This window comes from Neopsephotus bourkii, unplaced genomic scaffold (assembly GCF_033783945.1).
Source record: "Neopsephotus bourkii isolate Nb327-2 ecotype Australia unplaced genomic scaffold, CSIRO-AGI_Nbou_v1 NB_994, whole genome shotgun sequence".
NCBI lineage: Eukaryota > Metazoa > Chordata > Aves > Psittaciformes > Psittacidae > Neopsephotus > Neopsephotus bourkii.
The window spans coordinates 1959742-1977486 of record NW_026901486.1 but is presented as its reverse complement, the minus strand read 5'-3'; the positions used below and the strand labels follow the sequence as shown (position 1 = coordinate 1977486).

Below are 17745 nucleotides of genomic sequence, written 5' to 3'. Positions count from 1 at the left end.
TATGGAGAATCAGGCTACTAATTGTGGTGTTCTTGAAGTATTTTTGACTTTAAAAGTTTAATTGCCTTTATATGAAATAGGTAACATGCTTTAAGGAATATATATATTCCTTCCTACGGTTAGTGTTTTATGTAAGTGTCCTGGAAAATACTGGTAGAGCAAGTATGAAAAGAAATGTATCAGAACATAGGCAGGTGTTAAAAAGTGTCACTACAAGTTTATATCCTTAAAGGAAAATAATGACTAAAACTTCCATTAGCTTTGTAGTTTTCACCAACTTCATTCGGTTTTGGCAGTCATTTGGCTGCAGTGAGGTTGTGGTAAGCACTGCATGAAGTTATAAAACAACAAAGTTAGTTTTCTGCGAGGTAATGATGCAATAAGAAGTGTCTTAATGATATTTTGTTAAGCTGATATGTTGCACTGTACTACAAGGTCATTTTATAGTCACTAGCGTTCAGAACCCGGAAAGCAGATTTCTGATGAAAATACTGCTGGAAAGCCTGGATGAGGATTCTTAACTCCAGCTCACCTCCAAAAACCCCCGATAGTCACATTTCACAATGTATTTTGGTGTAGACTGTACATAAGTGATGCTAACCATTTTCCCAAAAATATGAACACATAAGTGGAGTTCCCTCTTAAAGCATTTAGCTCTTTGCCCAGCACCAGCTCATTCACTGTTTGTATGTACCTTATTTTAATCTGGTTTACAGTGCAGACTTAATAAGTGACCCTCATCTGGGCTACTGATGGGTGTAGAATTTTCACTATGGAGAGTTACTTTCCAGATTTCAGTTGCTCTTAGCACTCATTTCTTTTCTTCCTTTTGTAACTGGGGTGAGAGTTTTGATCCAGGAGGGGCAGAAAAAATGAGTCTGAATAAAATACTGTAAAATCTACAGTTTGCTCTGAAATAACAGTTGTGCTATCAAAGTAGCTGATAAGGACAAAGGGAGTGGTAGTAACCAAAGTTAGGGATCAGAAATAATGACTTCTGGGTTGGGTTTTTTTTAACTTTCACAGTAATACACCTGCACTAATTTGGTTTGCTTTCCATCCAGGAAATAGGGAAGATAATGTGCTATGAAGACCTGTGGCTCTGTTGCTGTTTCTCAATCTTGAGAGCAAGGGTGTTAGCTTCATTTTCTCCCATGGCAGTCTGAAAAACAGTCATAATTCTGTCTTGGTTTCTGGGTTATCCCATAGCTGTTGTCTTGCACCAGCCAAGCACTAAGCTGTCATTCCCTTCCATTTCTTCAGAAATTACAGCCAGCAGGAAGCAGTTAAACTTGCTTTCCAGTGTCCTCTAATCTGTGTCCATTTTGAGTTTCAAGATCAGCTCTGAGTTTACTTGCATGAAGTCGGTGATCCTTTGATTATTGTTGGATGATAAAATTCCAAGTCACTTGAGTGTTTCCCGTGACTAGGCTCCTTTTAGAACTGCAATGCTCCTGCATGCCTTTCAGCACGCTGCTGTTTATCCTGCTACTGACATCCCTCCTGTTTCTAGTCTCAGAAACCCAGAGAGTAAGGTTTCTTATTTGGGAAACTGTTGCATCTAATACATTGGTCTGGTTTCCACTCAAATTGCTTCTCAATCTGTTGTCAGTATAGGTTTTGTTTTGAAAGGAAGTTGCTGGGGTCCATTCTCTGTAACTGTCCATTTCTCACAAGCTGTAACGCTGCAGAAGTCTGAGGCTGTCAGTGCGAGGGGGGGAGATGACATTTGGGTGACGCACATATGTGCCGTGGGCAGATCTTGTAAATGTCTCTGCCTGCAGACTGGGGGACACAGGAGCTGTAACGACTTTATTATGTTTTTTATGCTAAAGCTTACATGGAAAAGGCTAGAATAAAACTACAGACTGGCTTCTTAACTGGGAGATGCAGTAGTGAATTCCTTTTCCAAAATACACCACTTCATCAAACTGAGAGTATACATCTGGGAGAGAGAACCTGGTAAGAAACCTTGCCTTGGTGAAGAATGAAAGGTACCCTTTTGCCTTAAGATTTTGTCACTCTTAATAATGGATTCAATAATTCCTTTTGTAATACTTTCTTGCAACTGATGTTTTTAGCACACATAAATGTTTTACGGAATTTACAGAGATAGAACATGATTTGTGCCTTCTATAATTAACTACAGACAAAGCCTTTTTGTGCATTGACTAGACCCTTTTCAAGTTGAACATGGTTGAAGTACAGAGCCTAGAAGAAATAGAATAAAGCCTGTTGAAAATATGCAAATATGGGTCATTTTTAAACACTTCTGACTTTTCACTAGTTCAGTGGAAACAACTTCAAGCGTTCCAAACCCTTCTCTAAACCCCTTTAGTATGTGGTATGTGTGGGAAGAAATATTTTGCTTCTCATCAAGTCATGGGAATAACTCTCAATTTTAACTCTGTTTTTTAGTACAGCTTTAACTGTGATACTGGGACCACAGCCTTTGTAACTGAAACTCAAAACTCTACTTGAAGAGAAGCTCGGTTGAACAGCTCTCTTACATCATATGCTTTTATTATATTATGATTAAATGTAACATGATAACATAAACCCAGCTTTTGCCTTAAACTGCATGTTTTGTTTGGCACTTCCACTGTTGTTACTGGCTCGTTCTCAGTGAGCTTGTCATTTTTATGCATCCTGTTTGCTTACCTTCAAAATGACCATCTTTTCAAAAATCCTATTTATTTAAGCTTGGTTCAGCTGCTGAGGACCCTGGATGGGAGGTGCAGGACTTTGATTTGACCATGCTACAGACTCTTTCAGTTTTACAACAGAACTGTTCTCTGGTTTGTAATCATCATCAACCATTTTCTTAATTGGCAGAGGATAGCAGAGGTCAGTGGCTGTGGGAGGAAACAAGAAGGAAGGCAGAAAAAAAGAGCTTTAAAGGAGCCCTTTGCAGCGGTTCAGTGTTTGTTGGAGTTGCTTTGGTTTTCAGAAGAACATAATGGAGTATAACTCACGAGGGCGTTTATGAACCTTATTTACCAGAAGCCTTGATACTGTGTTGAATTGACCCTTTCTAATTACACTGGTCTTAAAAGTCTGGTCTCTCTATGTATATATTTGGGGTTTAAGCAGTGTTTTAGCTGGATATCTTAGAGGAAGTTTCTAGGTCACCTCCTTTCTTCCCGTCCGTAAACAAGAGAGTCACAGTATTTTCCCCCTACACACTCTCTAAGGTTTGCTGACACATAGAGCACCATGATGTTCAGTTGAGAGGACGGTGAATCACATTAGCTGGTGTCCTAAAATAATAAAAGTAGTTAAGTTACAAAGCAAATGGAGAGGACAGTGTTCTATATGTAAAATATTTCCCGTACTATTATTTTTAGTGTCATTTGAGTGTGTTCTTCTGACCTCAAAAAAAATGAAACCATGTGAAACTGATTTTGTTATCCAAGGCCCCACACTTGCTTATCTTCAGACTTTTTGATAAAGAAAATAAGGAGTGCCCCAGGTAATAGTTTAACGTTCTTGGGTCAAAGTACAGGTGTGCTGTTAGAGAAATATCTTTCCGTGTTTGGGATCAGAATAAAGGAAGCCTTTGATGTTGGCTTCGTTCAGGTTATTGGATTTCTTTCTCTGAGACAGCATCCTGTGCAGCATCTATAAATATGAGAAAGGAAGCACAGAGAGTAGCCATTAGGCCAGGCTACATTCAGAAATCATTTTTCTGTAATAGATCCTTGGCAGTGTCTTTAAAACATTATGTGAAATTAATACTCTGAAAGCAGTTGAATTCATAGTGCTAGAAAGTGGTGTTTTTTCCCAAAGCATACACAGCTCAAGCAGTGGTTGAAAACAGAACCAAACCTGATGCAATAAAATAACTTGCTGTAGGAGAAACGTTTTTGGAGGAGAGAAAAAAGTTAATTTTCTTGTTTTTTCTTTCATCGTTCAGATCCATAATATTTTACAGGCAAATAAAGAGTTGTTCCTTGAAGGCTTTACATTTTAAATTGTTATGTGGCTGTTCAGCTTTATCAAAATCACAGCCAAGATGCCAGTTCTGATAATATGATCTAAAAAAGTAATGCTTGCATGCTTCTCTGTATTGAATACATGGGTAAAAGAGTGAGGGTAAGGGCTACAGATGTATTTTTCACTTCATATTTATTCTCAAGTGCTGTACTTTGAAGCCCTGTTTAGCCATTCCATTCTGGACTTGTGTTCTGTATCGAAAGTATTGTCCTCAAAATCTCCAGGACCGCTTCTTCTGTGGAAAGTGTTCTAGTAAGTCTTGGCATGATCTATATTGTTACTGGAATGGCTTGGGGAGTTAATCATTCTGCTCCTATTGCAATTGTTGAAGCAGATTGTTTTTCCAGTTCCTGTCAGCAGGAGTTTTCTGGCTTGGTTTTTTTTTTTTTTTTCTTTTAAAGTCACACCCACCAACCTATAAACTTTAGGGGCTGAAATACAAGCTCGGTTGTATTTTAAACTACTCTTTAGGGTGTGTGTGAAGGTGTATTCTTCCCTCAGTTGCCATTATGAGCCTACTGCGTAGTTGCTGTCTTGGGAGAAGATGAAAGTGGATGTGTATGTACTCTGACACACACCCAGCACATGGTGCATTGTGAGAATGTCTTTGGTGCAGGCTTGATTCATGCATTTCAGAGATACTGCCCCATCAGTAACTGGGAAATTGATGTCCAGAGTTAGTTATGGTCAAATGGGGCTGGAGTGTCATCATTCTGAACTTGATTCTTTATTTGTAGGTACTATCCTGAGCTTCACTGCAGTGATTCCTCTAAGTTACCAAGTAGTTTGTGGCTTGTGTGGGCAGGGGCACTTCGAAGGCACCATAAAACTCATGGGATAAGTAACAAACACTGGCAGCCTTAGGCAGCACTTCTCTGAAGCTGGGATTAATGGGAGTGTACTCTGCTAGGGCAGCTTCAACATCAGTGATTTATTTATCCATTCCACCCCTTTTTACTTATTACTTAATAAAGCTAAAAATACTTGAAACAGTGAAGTATTTATGTGGACAGGCACCAAAATGCTCCGCATCCAGGGAAAGCTCAGTCCTTTAAGCTGTTTTGCCTTTCTCTAGGGTTAGCCATCATCTATCTTGAAACCAGCTTGTGTTCATCTTGTTACTTGAAAACAGCGTTTCTGCAACATTGTTGTTTGTGTGTGTTTTATTGCTGATGCTTAGGCTTTCTCAGTTTAGTACTCGATATAGTTGTTACTGAATATTGTCATTTGGTTTGCTTTTTAAACGGTGGTAGACAATTAAAGCATTTTACAGTAATGCATTCTGCTATTACTGCTTGTTCTTTGACATAAATAGGTGTGATTCATTGTTTCAGTTTTATTTTGAAAAGCGTTAGTTAAGATCAGTCCTAGCATGCTCTGAATATGTAATTTGAGTAGTTTTTTTTTTGACAGATGTGAAATGCTTGCAGTTTTCATGTGGATATTTGAAGTATATGGGTAGTAATAGAAAATGTTGCCAGACGATTTTTGTTTCCCCTTAACAGAACTTCATTTCTGATCATATGCTTTCAAGATGTGTCTTGTGGGACCTCTGTTTTTTGTACTCTGACAAGCATTTAGGATTTTGTGTGTGCACTGACAGATGTTAGACAAATAACAGCAGTATTAGTAGATGTTTAAGGAAGAGTGGTATGGGATCGCTATCTAAAAACACAACAGAAACCCATATCCTCACAGTTGTCAGGCTCATACCTGAGAATTCAAGTTTACTTGCTACATGAATATGGCAAAGTAATGAGGAATTATTCACTCTCGGGTTCCAGTAACAACAGGCAAAGGTGGGATTTTATAATTGGAAATCATTTGGTTTGTTTTGATTGTACCAAAAGGAAAATTCAAGTAGGATGGTAGTCTCAGAATACTCTGCGTTGAGGCGTTTGTGTTGTATGCTGTAGCAATTGCTTGGATACCCAGGCTCAGTCCTCAGAGGTGGTAAAATAGTAATGGTATTTATGTGTAAATCTAAGTATCTTGGCAGTCTATGGACCAGGGTGGGAATTAGAATCATAGAATCATACAATTACATTCTAGTGGTGCTGGGTTTATATTTTCTGTAACGGAGTGAGCTTTGAATGTCCTGGAATGTGGCTGGGTGTATTTCAGTGTTCACAATTAGCAGGAGGATATAATGGGTGTGCCTGTTCTGCACATCTTTGGGTCAACACAGTGCCGGAAACCACTTGTATTTTTCTTGGTCTCTTGCAAATTAAAAAGAAAAGAAGGAAGATGACTTGTTTTTACTGAGTTTGGGTAAATAAAAAGCATAGACCGCAACAGTATTCATCAGCTGTGCTCTTCCTGTAAAGTTCCAGTTTGCTTAGCATTAACCTCTGAGCCCTGGAGACCTTGATAGAAACAGAACATATGCTTGAAATAAAGCTTATGCTTAGTTTTCTCCTGTATGTATATTGTTAAGTCCATATCTTGTTCTTCTGAAAATCAGTTTGGGATTGTTCCTGTTCATTTCAAGACTTGCAGCAGATTCCTAAAATCGTTGGAAGCAAAGAAATTAAGTTGAATCTGCACAGTAATTCAGGGTTCTGAGGGCAGTGTCACCTTTTTGTACCTGCCCGTTGTTGGTGTTCTTTACTGAAAAATACTCTCCCCTCTTCCCTCCATCCCACATCCCAAATCAAGGGAGATTGCATCCTGCTTGTATTGAAGGTGGTGGCAAAAGCTGTTGGCTCTGATTCTGGTGGAATCAGGAGATTCTTGCAATGCATATTCAGCATCTAAATATGCTGAATAGCAATATAGTGAAAGCTGGTAAACACTCCTTTTTCTTTTTTTTCCTTGCATCCATTTCACTGTTCCATGTACCTGCACTGATCTTGAAGTTTTTCTGCTTGACTGCTTTTAGTCTCTTGAATCTACCTTGAATCTTAAGTGTTGCTTGAATTTAAGCGTGCACAAAACAATGAAGCTACCAAAAGGAAGTCTGATGTTTCAATATACATGAGGTGTCAGAAACCTTCCAATAGGTTTCTGAAGTACAGCATTTCTAGGAATTTGAAGAGCGCATATTGGCAAATTAATTTGTAACAGCTTCTGTGTTCATGTTATGAGCGGGATATTTTTTGTTTGTTTTGACAACTCGTGCTTTACTTGAATTAATATTAGCATTTATTTTTAAAAAACATGGAAATTTGTTGGAGGGCTTATGGTAAATCAGTGACAGCTCTCATGGAATTTACAGCCTAGGTAGGAACAGAAAGGAGAGGTAAATGCCACAGGGGATTAGTGTTGTGTTACGTGCACTAGGTTGTAAATGAGTCAAATGCCCAACCTGTCATTTTCAGGTCTTGTGTTTGTAAATATTGATTAGATTCTTCAGTAGTTTGCATTTTGTTAGGAACTTAAATCACTTCCATGTTTTATACTGCATAAAGGAAGTTTGATTGGACAGACTCTTTTAAACGGGCATTGTCAAGGGAGGTTTTCCTGCTTATTTAATCTTTGCACTTCTAAGAATCCCCACAGATGTCCTTTGCTGGGGGTGCTGTCCCCCATTTCATGTGCATGTGGGTTTGTTGTTACAGGGTTACTGATGAGTGTTGTGCTTCTTGGCATTGATGTATTTTTCAGAAAAAAAGAATTGAAGCATTTGTTTTGAAAAAAGAAAAACATTTAAAGAATTACATGGACTTTGCAAACAGATTTAAGAAAATGAAAGGTAGGTCAAATTTTGGGCCTACAAACCTGACAGTGTCCTGTACTTTTAACATGTATGCCTTATGTGAGACATTTCTCATCCTAATCATTCATCATAGAATCACAGAATAGTTGGGGCTGGAAAGGACCATAACATCTTCCAGTTCCAACCTCCCTGCCATGGGCAGGAACACCTCACACTAAACCATGTCACCCAAGGCTCTGTCCAGTCTGGCCTTGAACACCACCAGGGATGGAGCATTCACAGCCTCCCTGGGCAACCCATTCCAGTGCCTCACCATCCTCACAGTAAAGAACTTCTTCGTTATAGCCAATCTAAACTTCCCCTGTTGAAGTTCTAACCCATTACCCCTTGTCCTATCACTACAGTCCCTAATGAAGAGTCCCTCCCCAGCATCCTTATAGGCCCCCTTCAGATACTGGAAGCTGCTCTGAGGTCTCCATGTAGCTTCTCTTCTCCAGGCTGAACAGCCCCAAGTCAGAAAACTGTGCAAATGACATTGTTAACAGTAATTAATCTTAACAGCTTATCTTGCTGTATTTTGGTATGTTTTCTAATGCCAACAAATGGTGACAGCCTAGTTGTAGATCTCTGCTGTTTCTGCAAGGTGATCACTTTAGTTACTGTCAGCTTATAACATAAAAGATTGTTTTAGAGCAGGTTTAAAATACAGTATGACAGGGGGAGCTTTCTTATTATCCAGTTGTGATTATGCCTCATGGTATTGACTTCATCTCTTCCCCTTTGGAGTGTAGAACATGAAGATGCACCTATATTTCAGGAGCAATAGGAGGTGCAGGTAGAAACTAGCCCACTTAGCGTGTCTGTTTCCAGTTTCCAAGAACCTATCTCATGCTAAGCTTGGTGTGGTAATTTGTTAAGTTTATGCTGCCAGAGCTACAGAGGTAATAATTCACAATCCTTCCTCTCCTGTTACAAAGTTGGATGATAAATTCATTAATCCTTTTGTTGTGAGACCCATAGACAGTCAAAATGCTTGTTCACAGGGTTGGCCTCTTGTTGGGTTCTGCATCTGAAAACCGCCTTTTCAGCTTCCAGGATTTTTTTCCATAAAAGCTGGACTAGAATCAGGTTTGGGTACTTCTGTTCCTAAGAGCAGCTGGTCCAAATTGCAGCTCTCTCTCCTGATAGCTGCATGGTGAATCACTGCTGCGTGCAGAGCTGCTCTGTCTGCCCTCATTTATACCTGGTATTACTTCAGAAGGATTCCAGCAGTCACTGGCACTGTAGTTGTTACTGGGGCAAGAGCTTCACCACCAGATGATATCCATAATGTGGGGTGGAGGGGGAAACCCCCAAACTGGATTAGAGCTGTCAGGGAAGCTTTGTTGTTTTTCTTAAATACATTTAGATAACGTTAAGGGCCTGACTTAGACCCAGCAAATTCAGAGTTAAGGCTTCTCACTCCATCTTGGCTACTCGCAGGAGCGCTTGGCTCTCCAGCATAGGTGGTGTTGGAGGTGACTGTTATCCTCAGATCCCTGCTCACCTAGGCAATGCCCTGAGCAGTGCCGACTGTTCCAGGTACATCTGTTTACAATACACCTGCTGTCCTGAGCACGTTGTGTCTTAACACTCCACTGCTTTCCCTGGAATGTTAATAGCCAGTGGCAGCACAGCACGTGCGGTGGAAAGCTAGCAGCAACAGGGGGAAGGGTCCAGATGCAGTGAGAAGCTTTACCTTTGAGTTGCCTGGCTTCTGTGAGCACAAGTCAGACCCTTAATGTTGTTTTAATGTATTGTTTGTGTTTAATTTTTAGTAAAAATTTGAACGCCACCCAGGCTACAGAGGTTGCAGTGGATAAGAAGTTTAAAAGCTTTGGTTCAAGATTACAGGAGGCTGCAAGAAAAATTAAAGACATGGAAATGAGGATGGAATGACAGGCTGCTATTTTGCCTCAGAATACTGAAGATTGTAAAGCATTGAGAAATCGAATTCATGACCCTGGCGATCAAGCTCAGATTAAGAAATGTCAGGTTGGTAGGGGTTCCTGAAAGTCTCAAGTTAGGATAAAACTGAGATTGTTTTCCCATAACAAAGGTTCTAGGATGTGGGGGTGGATGGTATAATCTTTATCTGTGTTAAGTGGAACGCTATACTGTGCACTTAAATAAGCCAGCTAAGTGAAATTACTCTTTTTAATTACTTTTACATTTGTGGTGTTTAATGTCACTTTTGACCTGCTTGCAGTTATTTCTCTTCGGCACCGAGTTGCATGATCTACTGTTAATGCAGGCGTGGAAAATACTGCTCTTAAATACACATTGCTTTATCCTGCTACTCCAAGCGTCTGCTGCAAAGCCAAACAGCATGACATTGCTAGATAAGAAACTTGCAGAATGTATCCACATGGTGGAAGAAGTAGTTTTTTGTTCAAAGGGTTCTGATTCATAGCGGAACTGTGCCTTTCCAAATGCAGACTTTAAATAGTGACTGCCACCGTGGTGAAGTTACTGTGAGTTTACTTAAGTGTTGAGTTATTGTCTGCGATTCAGTGATACGGTATTTAGGCAGAAGGATTGTGCAACAGGAAGTCTGTGCTCAAGTTCAGAGAGCATTTTGGCAAGCAAAGGTTTGTAAGGTTTTCGTGGTCAAGGTCACTGGATATATTTGAGTTCTGGGGACTTTATTAAAAGCCAGATTCTCTGCAGGAGGGTTTATGCTGCCAATTGTTGTTTTAACTCTTGTTTCTATGTTTTGGGGCTCAGTCTGACATGCCACTTAGCGCCAGCATGAGCTGGGGCACCACTTAGCACCAACATGAGACATGAGTAGCTTTGTGGAGATGGAGAGAAATACTAAGCCAAGGGGAAAATCAGACCACGCCTATATGTATTTTAGAGAAATCATTATTTTAATAGATTGTGTTTTGTGATCTCTATTCCATGGTTTTCTGTGAGAGCTCTAGCCGGAATGGTGTTTCTTGAAAGTGCCAGTTTTTAATCCCATTGTCTGTTATCTGTTTGGACTATAAGCGCTCTTCTGTTGACAGAGGCCCTTCAAGTATAGCTGTAAGGGGATCATCTATACCCTATTTTTCCCCATTCAACATATACAGTATCAAAGTTCTCTTTTTCTAATTCTATTTTAGCTAGCCTTCAAACTTACTGCAATTGTGGCTTTGCTGGGCTGACAGTTTAGATGATGACCATAGCATTTCAGTTGTAAAATGAGCACAATTATTCTGTGCAATATGAGTAGGGCTGGCAATGTCATTTTTCCATTTTGCTTTGAGACATAATTGCATTTTATTAATGCTATTACGTACGCTATTTTGAGAGAAACATGAACAAGTCTATAACATGCTTTATTTTAGGGTGTTTCTAAGTAAATTTAATATGGGGTTTTATAATTAAGTTCCCATTAAAGGATAGTAATTCTCTGGATAACTATGTAGCTTTCCATTGTCTATTCATGTAGTGTTTGTGTCCTGTACCACATTATTAGTGTGTGGTTTATTTCCTAAAAATGACTGTATGAAGGTTATGTGGCTGTTGATGGTTCAAACAAGTAACAATAGTTAAGTTAGCAAGATGCTCAGGTTTAAAAACCCTTCCATTTAATTGATGGCTTGATATTATTGACAGAACCTCTGTACCAGAAGTATTTCTAAGCATGTCTGTCGCAGTAGAGGTTGTAATTGATAGTTTTACACCAGAAAACAGTTTTCAAGGATATTGTGCCAATGGAAAACTTTGCTGGTGAATACTTTTCACATCTGAATGCTTCTCTGCTGTGGTGGGAGTCCTGCAGAGTCAGTCCATTGGCATCATCAGTTGTCAGGAGACACTGGGACTAGAACAGAATGGAACCAAATGTAGTGACTCTTGTTCTGTCTTCAAGTGTAAAAACTCTTTTGAGTTGGTAAAGAACTTAAATGCTGGATTATAGTAGGGCTGGCTGATCATCCTGGCTTTATTAGGGGTGGACATGAAAGTTTTGGGTTCAGGCTGAGCAGTTGAGAGAGACCATGAGGGTCCTAGCGGGGAACTAACACACTCCTTCAGACGACTTCTGCAAATCTCTTTTCCCAGCAGCTGCTTTTCTTCACCAGCTATCTTGTACAGCTGGGATTCTATGAATTTTCCATCTACTTAAGATGCAGATGACAGTCTTTCAGAGCTTGCTTTTTGACACGGGTTGGGACTTAAGATGCAGGGTTTGCTTGTAGAAGGTAGCAGGGGAGCCTCAGTCTTGTGCGTTAATGTTGAACTAACTTGTATTACCAAGCAATAAGCAATGTCTTCAAATTCACACTGCAACAAAAATATGTTGTTGGAATTTGCATACAAAAAATATGTAGCCTGCTTTGCTTTGCGGTGGTTAAAACTACTTACTTTAAAAGAGGAAAAAAAAATCATGTACTTTATTCTTGGTTTTGCTTTTCCTTATCTCTTCAGGAAGTCCCTTTTTTTCCACCCACGCTCAACTACTTTTGTGTAAATGTAATGGTTTAATATTATTCCCTTGAGTACTTTTGTATATTTATAGCATCTATACTGGTAAAAAGATGCTCTCTAAATATCTTGTTATAAGGATTACTTTTCATTTTAAGACTCCATAAAGAGGCTATAAAAGAAGTCTGCACTTTCAGCTGATTTTCCTTCCTTCAGATATTTAACCAGTATTTCTTTGCCACTCTGCACTGTTCAGGCATGATGTTGATTTAGGGAGAGACATGTTGAGAGTCCTCTGTGGTGGATTCAGTATGATGTGTTTGTTTGACTAAGCTATACAAAATTGTTTTGGAAACCCATTAAGTCTAAGCAGACCTGCACAGATCAGCAGTTAGCTTGTCCACTTGGACACTGGATCTTCAGTAAATTAAACATTTTGCTGTTGCAGGCTTTTTTTTTGTTTTTCCAGTTAAATTTTCGTCTCAGCAGATCATCATCATATATGTAAATTGAATATACAAATCCTCGCTGAGTTGCTTATGATATTCCATAAGCCATACTCTTACAAGCCTGAACAAGATATTTCTCACTCTGTCTAGAGCTAACAAAAGGTGTGGAATCCAATCAAAACATAAACCTTGGATAAGATCACACAGACACTTCTTAATAGTGCAGTAAGGCTATATCTTTAAAAACAAATATTCCCTTGGTGGTTTTATCCATCCTCTGTTGCTCATCCTCCTGAACCTCCATGGCATTTGTTTCTTAGGTCTTCTTGCGTTTGGTTGATTGCTGACTGTAAACTTGTTCCTGTTTTACTAGCTTCAGTCCTTCAAATCTTTTTCAGCCATCAGAATAAACAGACTAGCTATAACTTATGTTTTCTTTATTACATTTTCATGGCTTGAATAACAAGTCTTCTCTGTTCCTTTGTAGGCATTCGACCTCCGATCATGAATGGGCCCATGCACCCGCGCCCTTTGGTAGCATTGCTGGATGGCAGGGATTGTACAGTAGAAATGCCTATTCTGAAGGACGTAGCCACAGTGGCATTTTGTGATGCTCAGTCTACACAAGAAATTCATGAAAAGGTAATATTTAGAGGTATAATTGAGATGTTTTAGAAAATGCATGTATTTTAATTCTTATGAATAGGTACAGTGTTGTGTTAACTAAGACTGTGTTTAGCTATTGCATTTTAGTGAATGGTTGATTACCTTGAGTTACTGGTCATTTCTCGTAAGTGGAGAAGCACGATGATGAATCAAAGATGAAAATGTTTGTGTTGAGCTTTCCTTTTGTATAGTGTATCTTTGGTTGGATGCCATCCATATGTTTACCTACTGACTTAGCATTGTAGAGAATTACCACTGGGAAAATTATATTGTTACATGATATTTTGCAATGCTTCTTGGAAACACTGTTGCTCAGGCTTTAGCTGAAAAGCCAAATCCCAGTGTTGGACTGGTTGTGTGAGAAACTTTCAGACTTCTTTGTCTAGCCAAGGAATTGTGCAAATCGGGTTACAAGGCCTTGTGCACTGAGAATTGACCCTGCAAGAGACAAATTTCAAAACAAATGCTAACCCCAAATTTATTTAGAAAATGAATTATAAATGTATTCTAACTGTATGTTATTCCAGAAGTTCCCCTTCACCCTTCAAGATGGTTTGGGAGCTGTAAAACAACTCGTGGCTCTTAATGTTAAAGGTTTTCCCACTCATAGTGGGATACCCATTTTTCCTGACAATAGCTGAGGGAGCCACCTGCATTTGGTCTTCAGAGACTTCTTTGAGCGTGAAGGCTTCATGTTTACCCCAAATCCCTACTGCCTTTCAGACAGCAATAGCACCTTTTCTCATCCATATTTGCATAGAGGTAGAGTTGCTTTCAGTGAACTTGTTGGCTAACAGAGTAAGCCTAAAATGCCAAATATTCCTTCACCTGATAAAGCCTGAAACCAAACCTTACAGCTTCTGTGGAGGTAATAAATGTGACAACAGAGGAGGAGCCTACTGCAGAGGAAGGCAATCATAGAATCATAGAATAGTTAGGGTCGGAAGGGACCTTAAGATCATCAAGTTCCAACCCCCCTGCCATGGGCAGGGGCACCTCGCTCTAAACCATATCACCCAAGGCCTCTTCCAACCTGGCCTTGAACACTGCCAGGGGTGAAGCATTCACAACCACCTTGGGCAACCCATTCCAGTGCCTCACCACTCTAACAGGAAAGAATTTCCTTCTTATATCTAATCTAAACTTCCCCTGTTTAAGTTCTAACCCATTACCCCTTGTCCTACCACTACAGTCCCTAATGAAGAGTCCATCCCCAGCACCCCTATAGGCCCCCTTCAGATACTGGAAGGCTGCTATGAGGTCTCCATGCAGCCTTCTCTTCTCCAGGCTGAACAGCCCCAACTTTCTCAGATGATCTTCATATGGGAGGTGCTCCAGTCCCCTGATCATCCTCGTGGCCTCCTCTGGACTTGTTCCAACAGATCCATGTCCTTTTTATGTTGAGGACACCAGAACTGTACGCAATACTCCAAGTGAGGTCTCACGAGAGCAGAGGGGCAGGATCACCTCCTTTGACCTGCTGGTCACGCTCCTTTTGATGCAGCCCAGGGTGTGGTTGGGACTCTTCAACAGGGATTTATTTTCTTCTTCAGCAAAGTTCTAGGATAGACAAGTGTAGATATGAGTCTTAACTTAAAGGCTTATTAGGCAAGTGTCTGTATCCACGTTGTACATATGGTACTGTGGACTGCTTGGGTCTGTGACAGGTTTTCAGAAGCTTTTTGCTATTTTAAGTTCATAAATGGTTTAATTGTTTATTTACTTTTCATGTTCTTGTAATACATGGCATTGTTAAACATGTTAAAGTCTCTGTATGTGATGAAAGATTTAATCTTTTCTTTGATGGCTTTCTTACAAAGCCAGCTATTTGAAAATAAGACTAATACGAACTTCCCTTCTGTTATCAGGTGAATGAATCTCATTTTCTGTAGCCCATTTCATGTTAGCATCTTCCTGGTGAGAATCCATCAACTGACTATTCACCTTGTCATTTCTTAAGAAAAAAATTTTTATTCTGGGGGAAAAAAAAAACCGAAACAACCAAACATTTTTATTGTTAAAACTTCTAAAAGTTGTAAGTCATGGGGTTTGCTTTTTTTCCCTCTGTTGATTTTTTTTTTCTTCTTTTTTAAACAATAAAGACAGGCTGAGAAAGTTGGGGCTGTTCAGCCTGGAGAAGAGAAGCTGCATGGAGAACTCAGGGCAGCTTCCAGTGTTCAAAGGGGCCTGCAAGGATGCTGGGGAGGGACTCTTCATCAGGGACTGTAACAATAGGACAAAGGGTGATGGGTTCGAACTGAAACAGGGGAAATTCAGGTTATATCTAAGTAAGAAGTTCTGTACTGTGAGGGTGATGACGCACTAGAACAGGTTGCCCAGTGGAGTGTTAAATGCTCCATCCCTGGCAGTGTTCAAGACCGGGTTGGACAGAGCCTTGGGTGACATGGTTTAATGTGAGGTATCCCTGCCCATGGCAGGGGGTTGGAGCTTACTGATCTTAAAGTTCTTTCCAACCTAAACCATTCTATAAAGGGTTTATGCTATATCAACACAGCAAACTAGAACTGCTGATTCTCATGGTTCAGGCCAGCACAAGAAAGGAGTCCCTTTTCCTGAAGCCCTGTGTGTAGCTCCTTGGTGGATCTCTCTGCAGACTGTCGGGTTTGCTGTCTCACCCTGCTGCCTCCATCTCTGCACAGGAATTGCCTGTCAGAGCAGTAGTCAGGAATGGTATTTAAGGTTGTTTTCTGCCGTATCAGTACTAGCTTGAAATCACTTCCTTGATTTGCTCAGCTGGGGTTTAGATAGAATAAAGTTCTAATATGAATAGAAAAATGGGAAAATTACTCCTACTAGGAAATAACCACCATTTCAAATGCAGTTTTCCTCAGTTCATTAGTTGTTTGTCACAGGATAGTTAGAACTATTAATTTTAGATGATACTTGAATTATGGAGCTAAATACAGAGTTGGAAATACTGTAGGTCTGATCTCATGTTTTTGTTTCAATGTGTTTATACTGTCATATAGAAGACCATCTTTACAGTTGGATGGTCAATGGGATAGCATCAGACCTTGAACTTTTAATTTGTTGTGACATTCTGTTTTGAAACAGTAAGTTTTTACCAAAATGTGCTAATTTCAATCTCCTCTTCAACATCTGTTGAAAACAAGACCAGTGGTTTTGCTGTGCAGCCAGCTATTCAATATTGTGGTAGTGAATGATAGCCTAATAGTAACTAACCTGAGAACAAATGCAAAGCAGTGAAAACTTCCTTGACTTCACTGGTTGTTGGAAGTGCAAAGATATGGGTACTGGAAGGTTTGTGTGGCATTTCTTTCTTTGTTGTATTCAAAGATTATTTTTTAAGGTTCAAAGACAATAATAATCTAATACTTAATTTCTAAATTTAGAGAAATATTTAATCCAACCTTTTTTAATCTCAATACCATTTTATTTTTCTATGTTTTGAGAATTAAAATATAATATAATGCCTTATTTCTATATATTTCTTTTTAATTATGCTGAGAAGTGCATTGATCTTACTCATTTCCTATCTCACACCACTGTCAGAAGTTTAATACATGAAATAATAGCTGGATTCCATTTGCAAGGTCTAAACACATGGAGAATGAGTTATATAAATGCTGTTTCACTTTTTTTACTAGGTAATGCCAGGTTGCTCTTCAGGTGAACACTAACCATGGGCAACTGTGCCACCTCCGTAGCTTTATGCTTTGCTTACTGAAATAAACAGCATTTGCTTCTCATGCATTAAGACTGGAGAATTCCTGTATGACACAAATGCCTGCCTTACAACACTCAATATTTTCCTGTTACCAGGGGTGTGGTAGATGAATTCAGATCTTGAGTCTGAAAGTCAGTATGTGTTTCTCAAACTGTAGCTTTAGAAAAACATATAGGTAAGTAGTAGCCTATTGTTGATCTTCACAAGAGCGTTGTAGTTAGTGGATTGTACTAAAGCTTGCATCCTTTGCTTTTTATTATACCAAATAATAAAATCTCAGAATGCTCCATAATATACCTGGAAACTATATTTTCACTAGCTGGCAGTGCATTGCCGTTATACAGAGTTGTAACTGGTCCAAAGGGTGATGCAGTCTTAAAATGTTTGGATTTGCAAAGTACACAAACTGATCTGCCAGTTAATAAATTTTCGTGAGAAAAATCACAAACCTTTATTCATTATCATGGAATCATAGAATAGTTAGGGTTGGAAAGGACCTTAAGATCATCCAGTTCCAACCCCCTGCCATGGGCAGGGACACCTCACACTAAACCATGTCACCCAAGGCTCTGTCCAACCTGTCCTTGAACACCGTCAGGGATGGAGCATTTACCACTTCTTTGGGCAACCAATACCAGTGCCTCACCACTCTCACAGTAAAGAACTTCTTCCTTAGATCCAACCTAAACTGTTTAAGTTTTAACCCGTTACCCCTTGTCCTATCACTACAGTCCCTAATGAAGAGTCCCTCCCCAGCATCCCTATAGGCCCTCTTCAGGTACCAGAAGCTGCTCTGAGGTCTCCACGCGGCC

The 17745-nt window shown here is 39.6% G+C and overlaps 1 protein-coding gene across 9 annotated transcripts in view; it reads left to right on the top strand.

The window, feature by feature from the left end:
* The window catches only part of CTBP1 (C-terminal binding protein 1), a 254294-nt gene that overhangs the window by 198487 nt on the left and 38062 nt on the right, over window positions 1-17745 (top strand). For 5 of the 9 annotated variants that reach the window (XM_061359783.1, XM_061359784.1, XM_061359789.1 and 2 more), the window contains one exon: window positions 13046-13200. In XM_061359783.1, coding sequence (XP_061215767.1) covers window positions 13046-13200 — 155 coding nt within the window. Of the gene's footprint in view, window positions 1-7602; window positions 7691-8393; window positions 8490-9471; window positions 9689-13045; window positions 13201-17745 lie in introns of those variants that run through there. The other 4 variants (XM_061359791.1, XM_061359788.1, XM_061359787.1 and 1 more) reach the window with 3 other exon arrangements.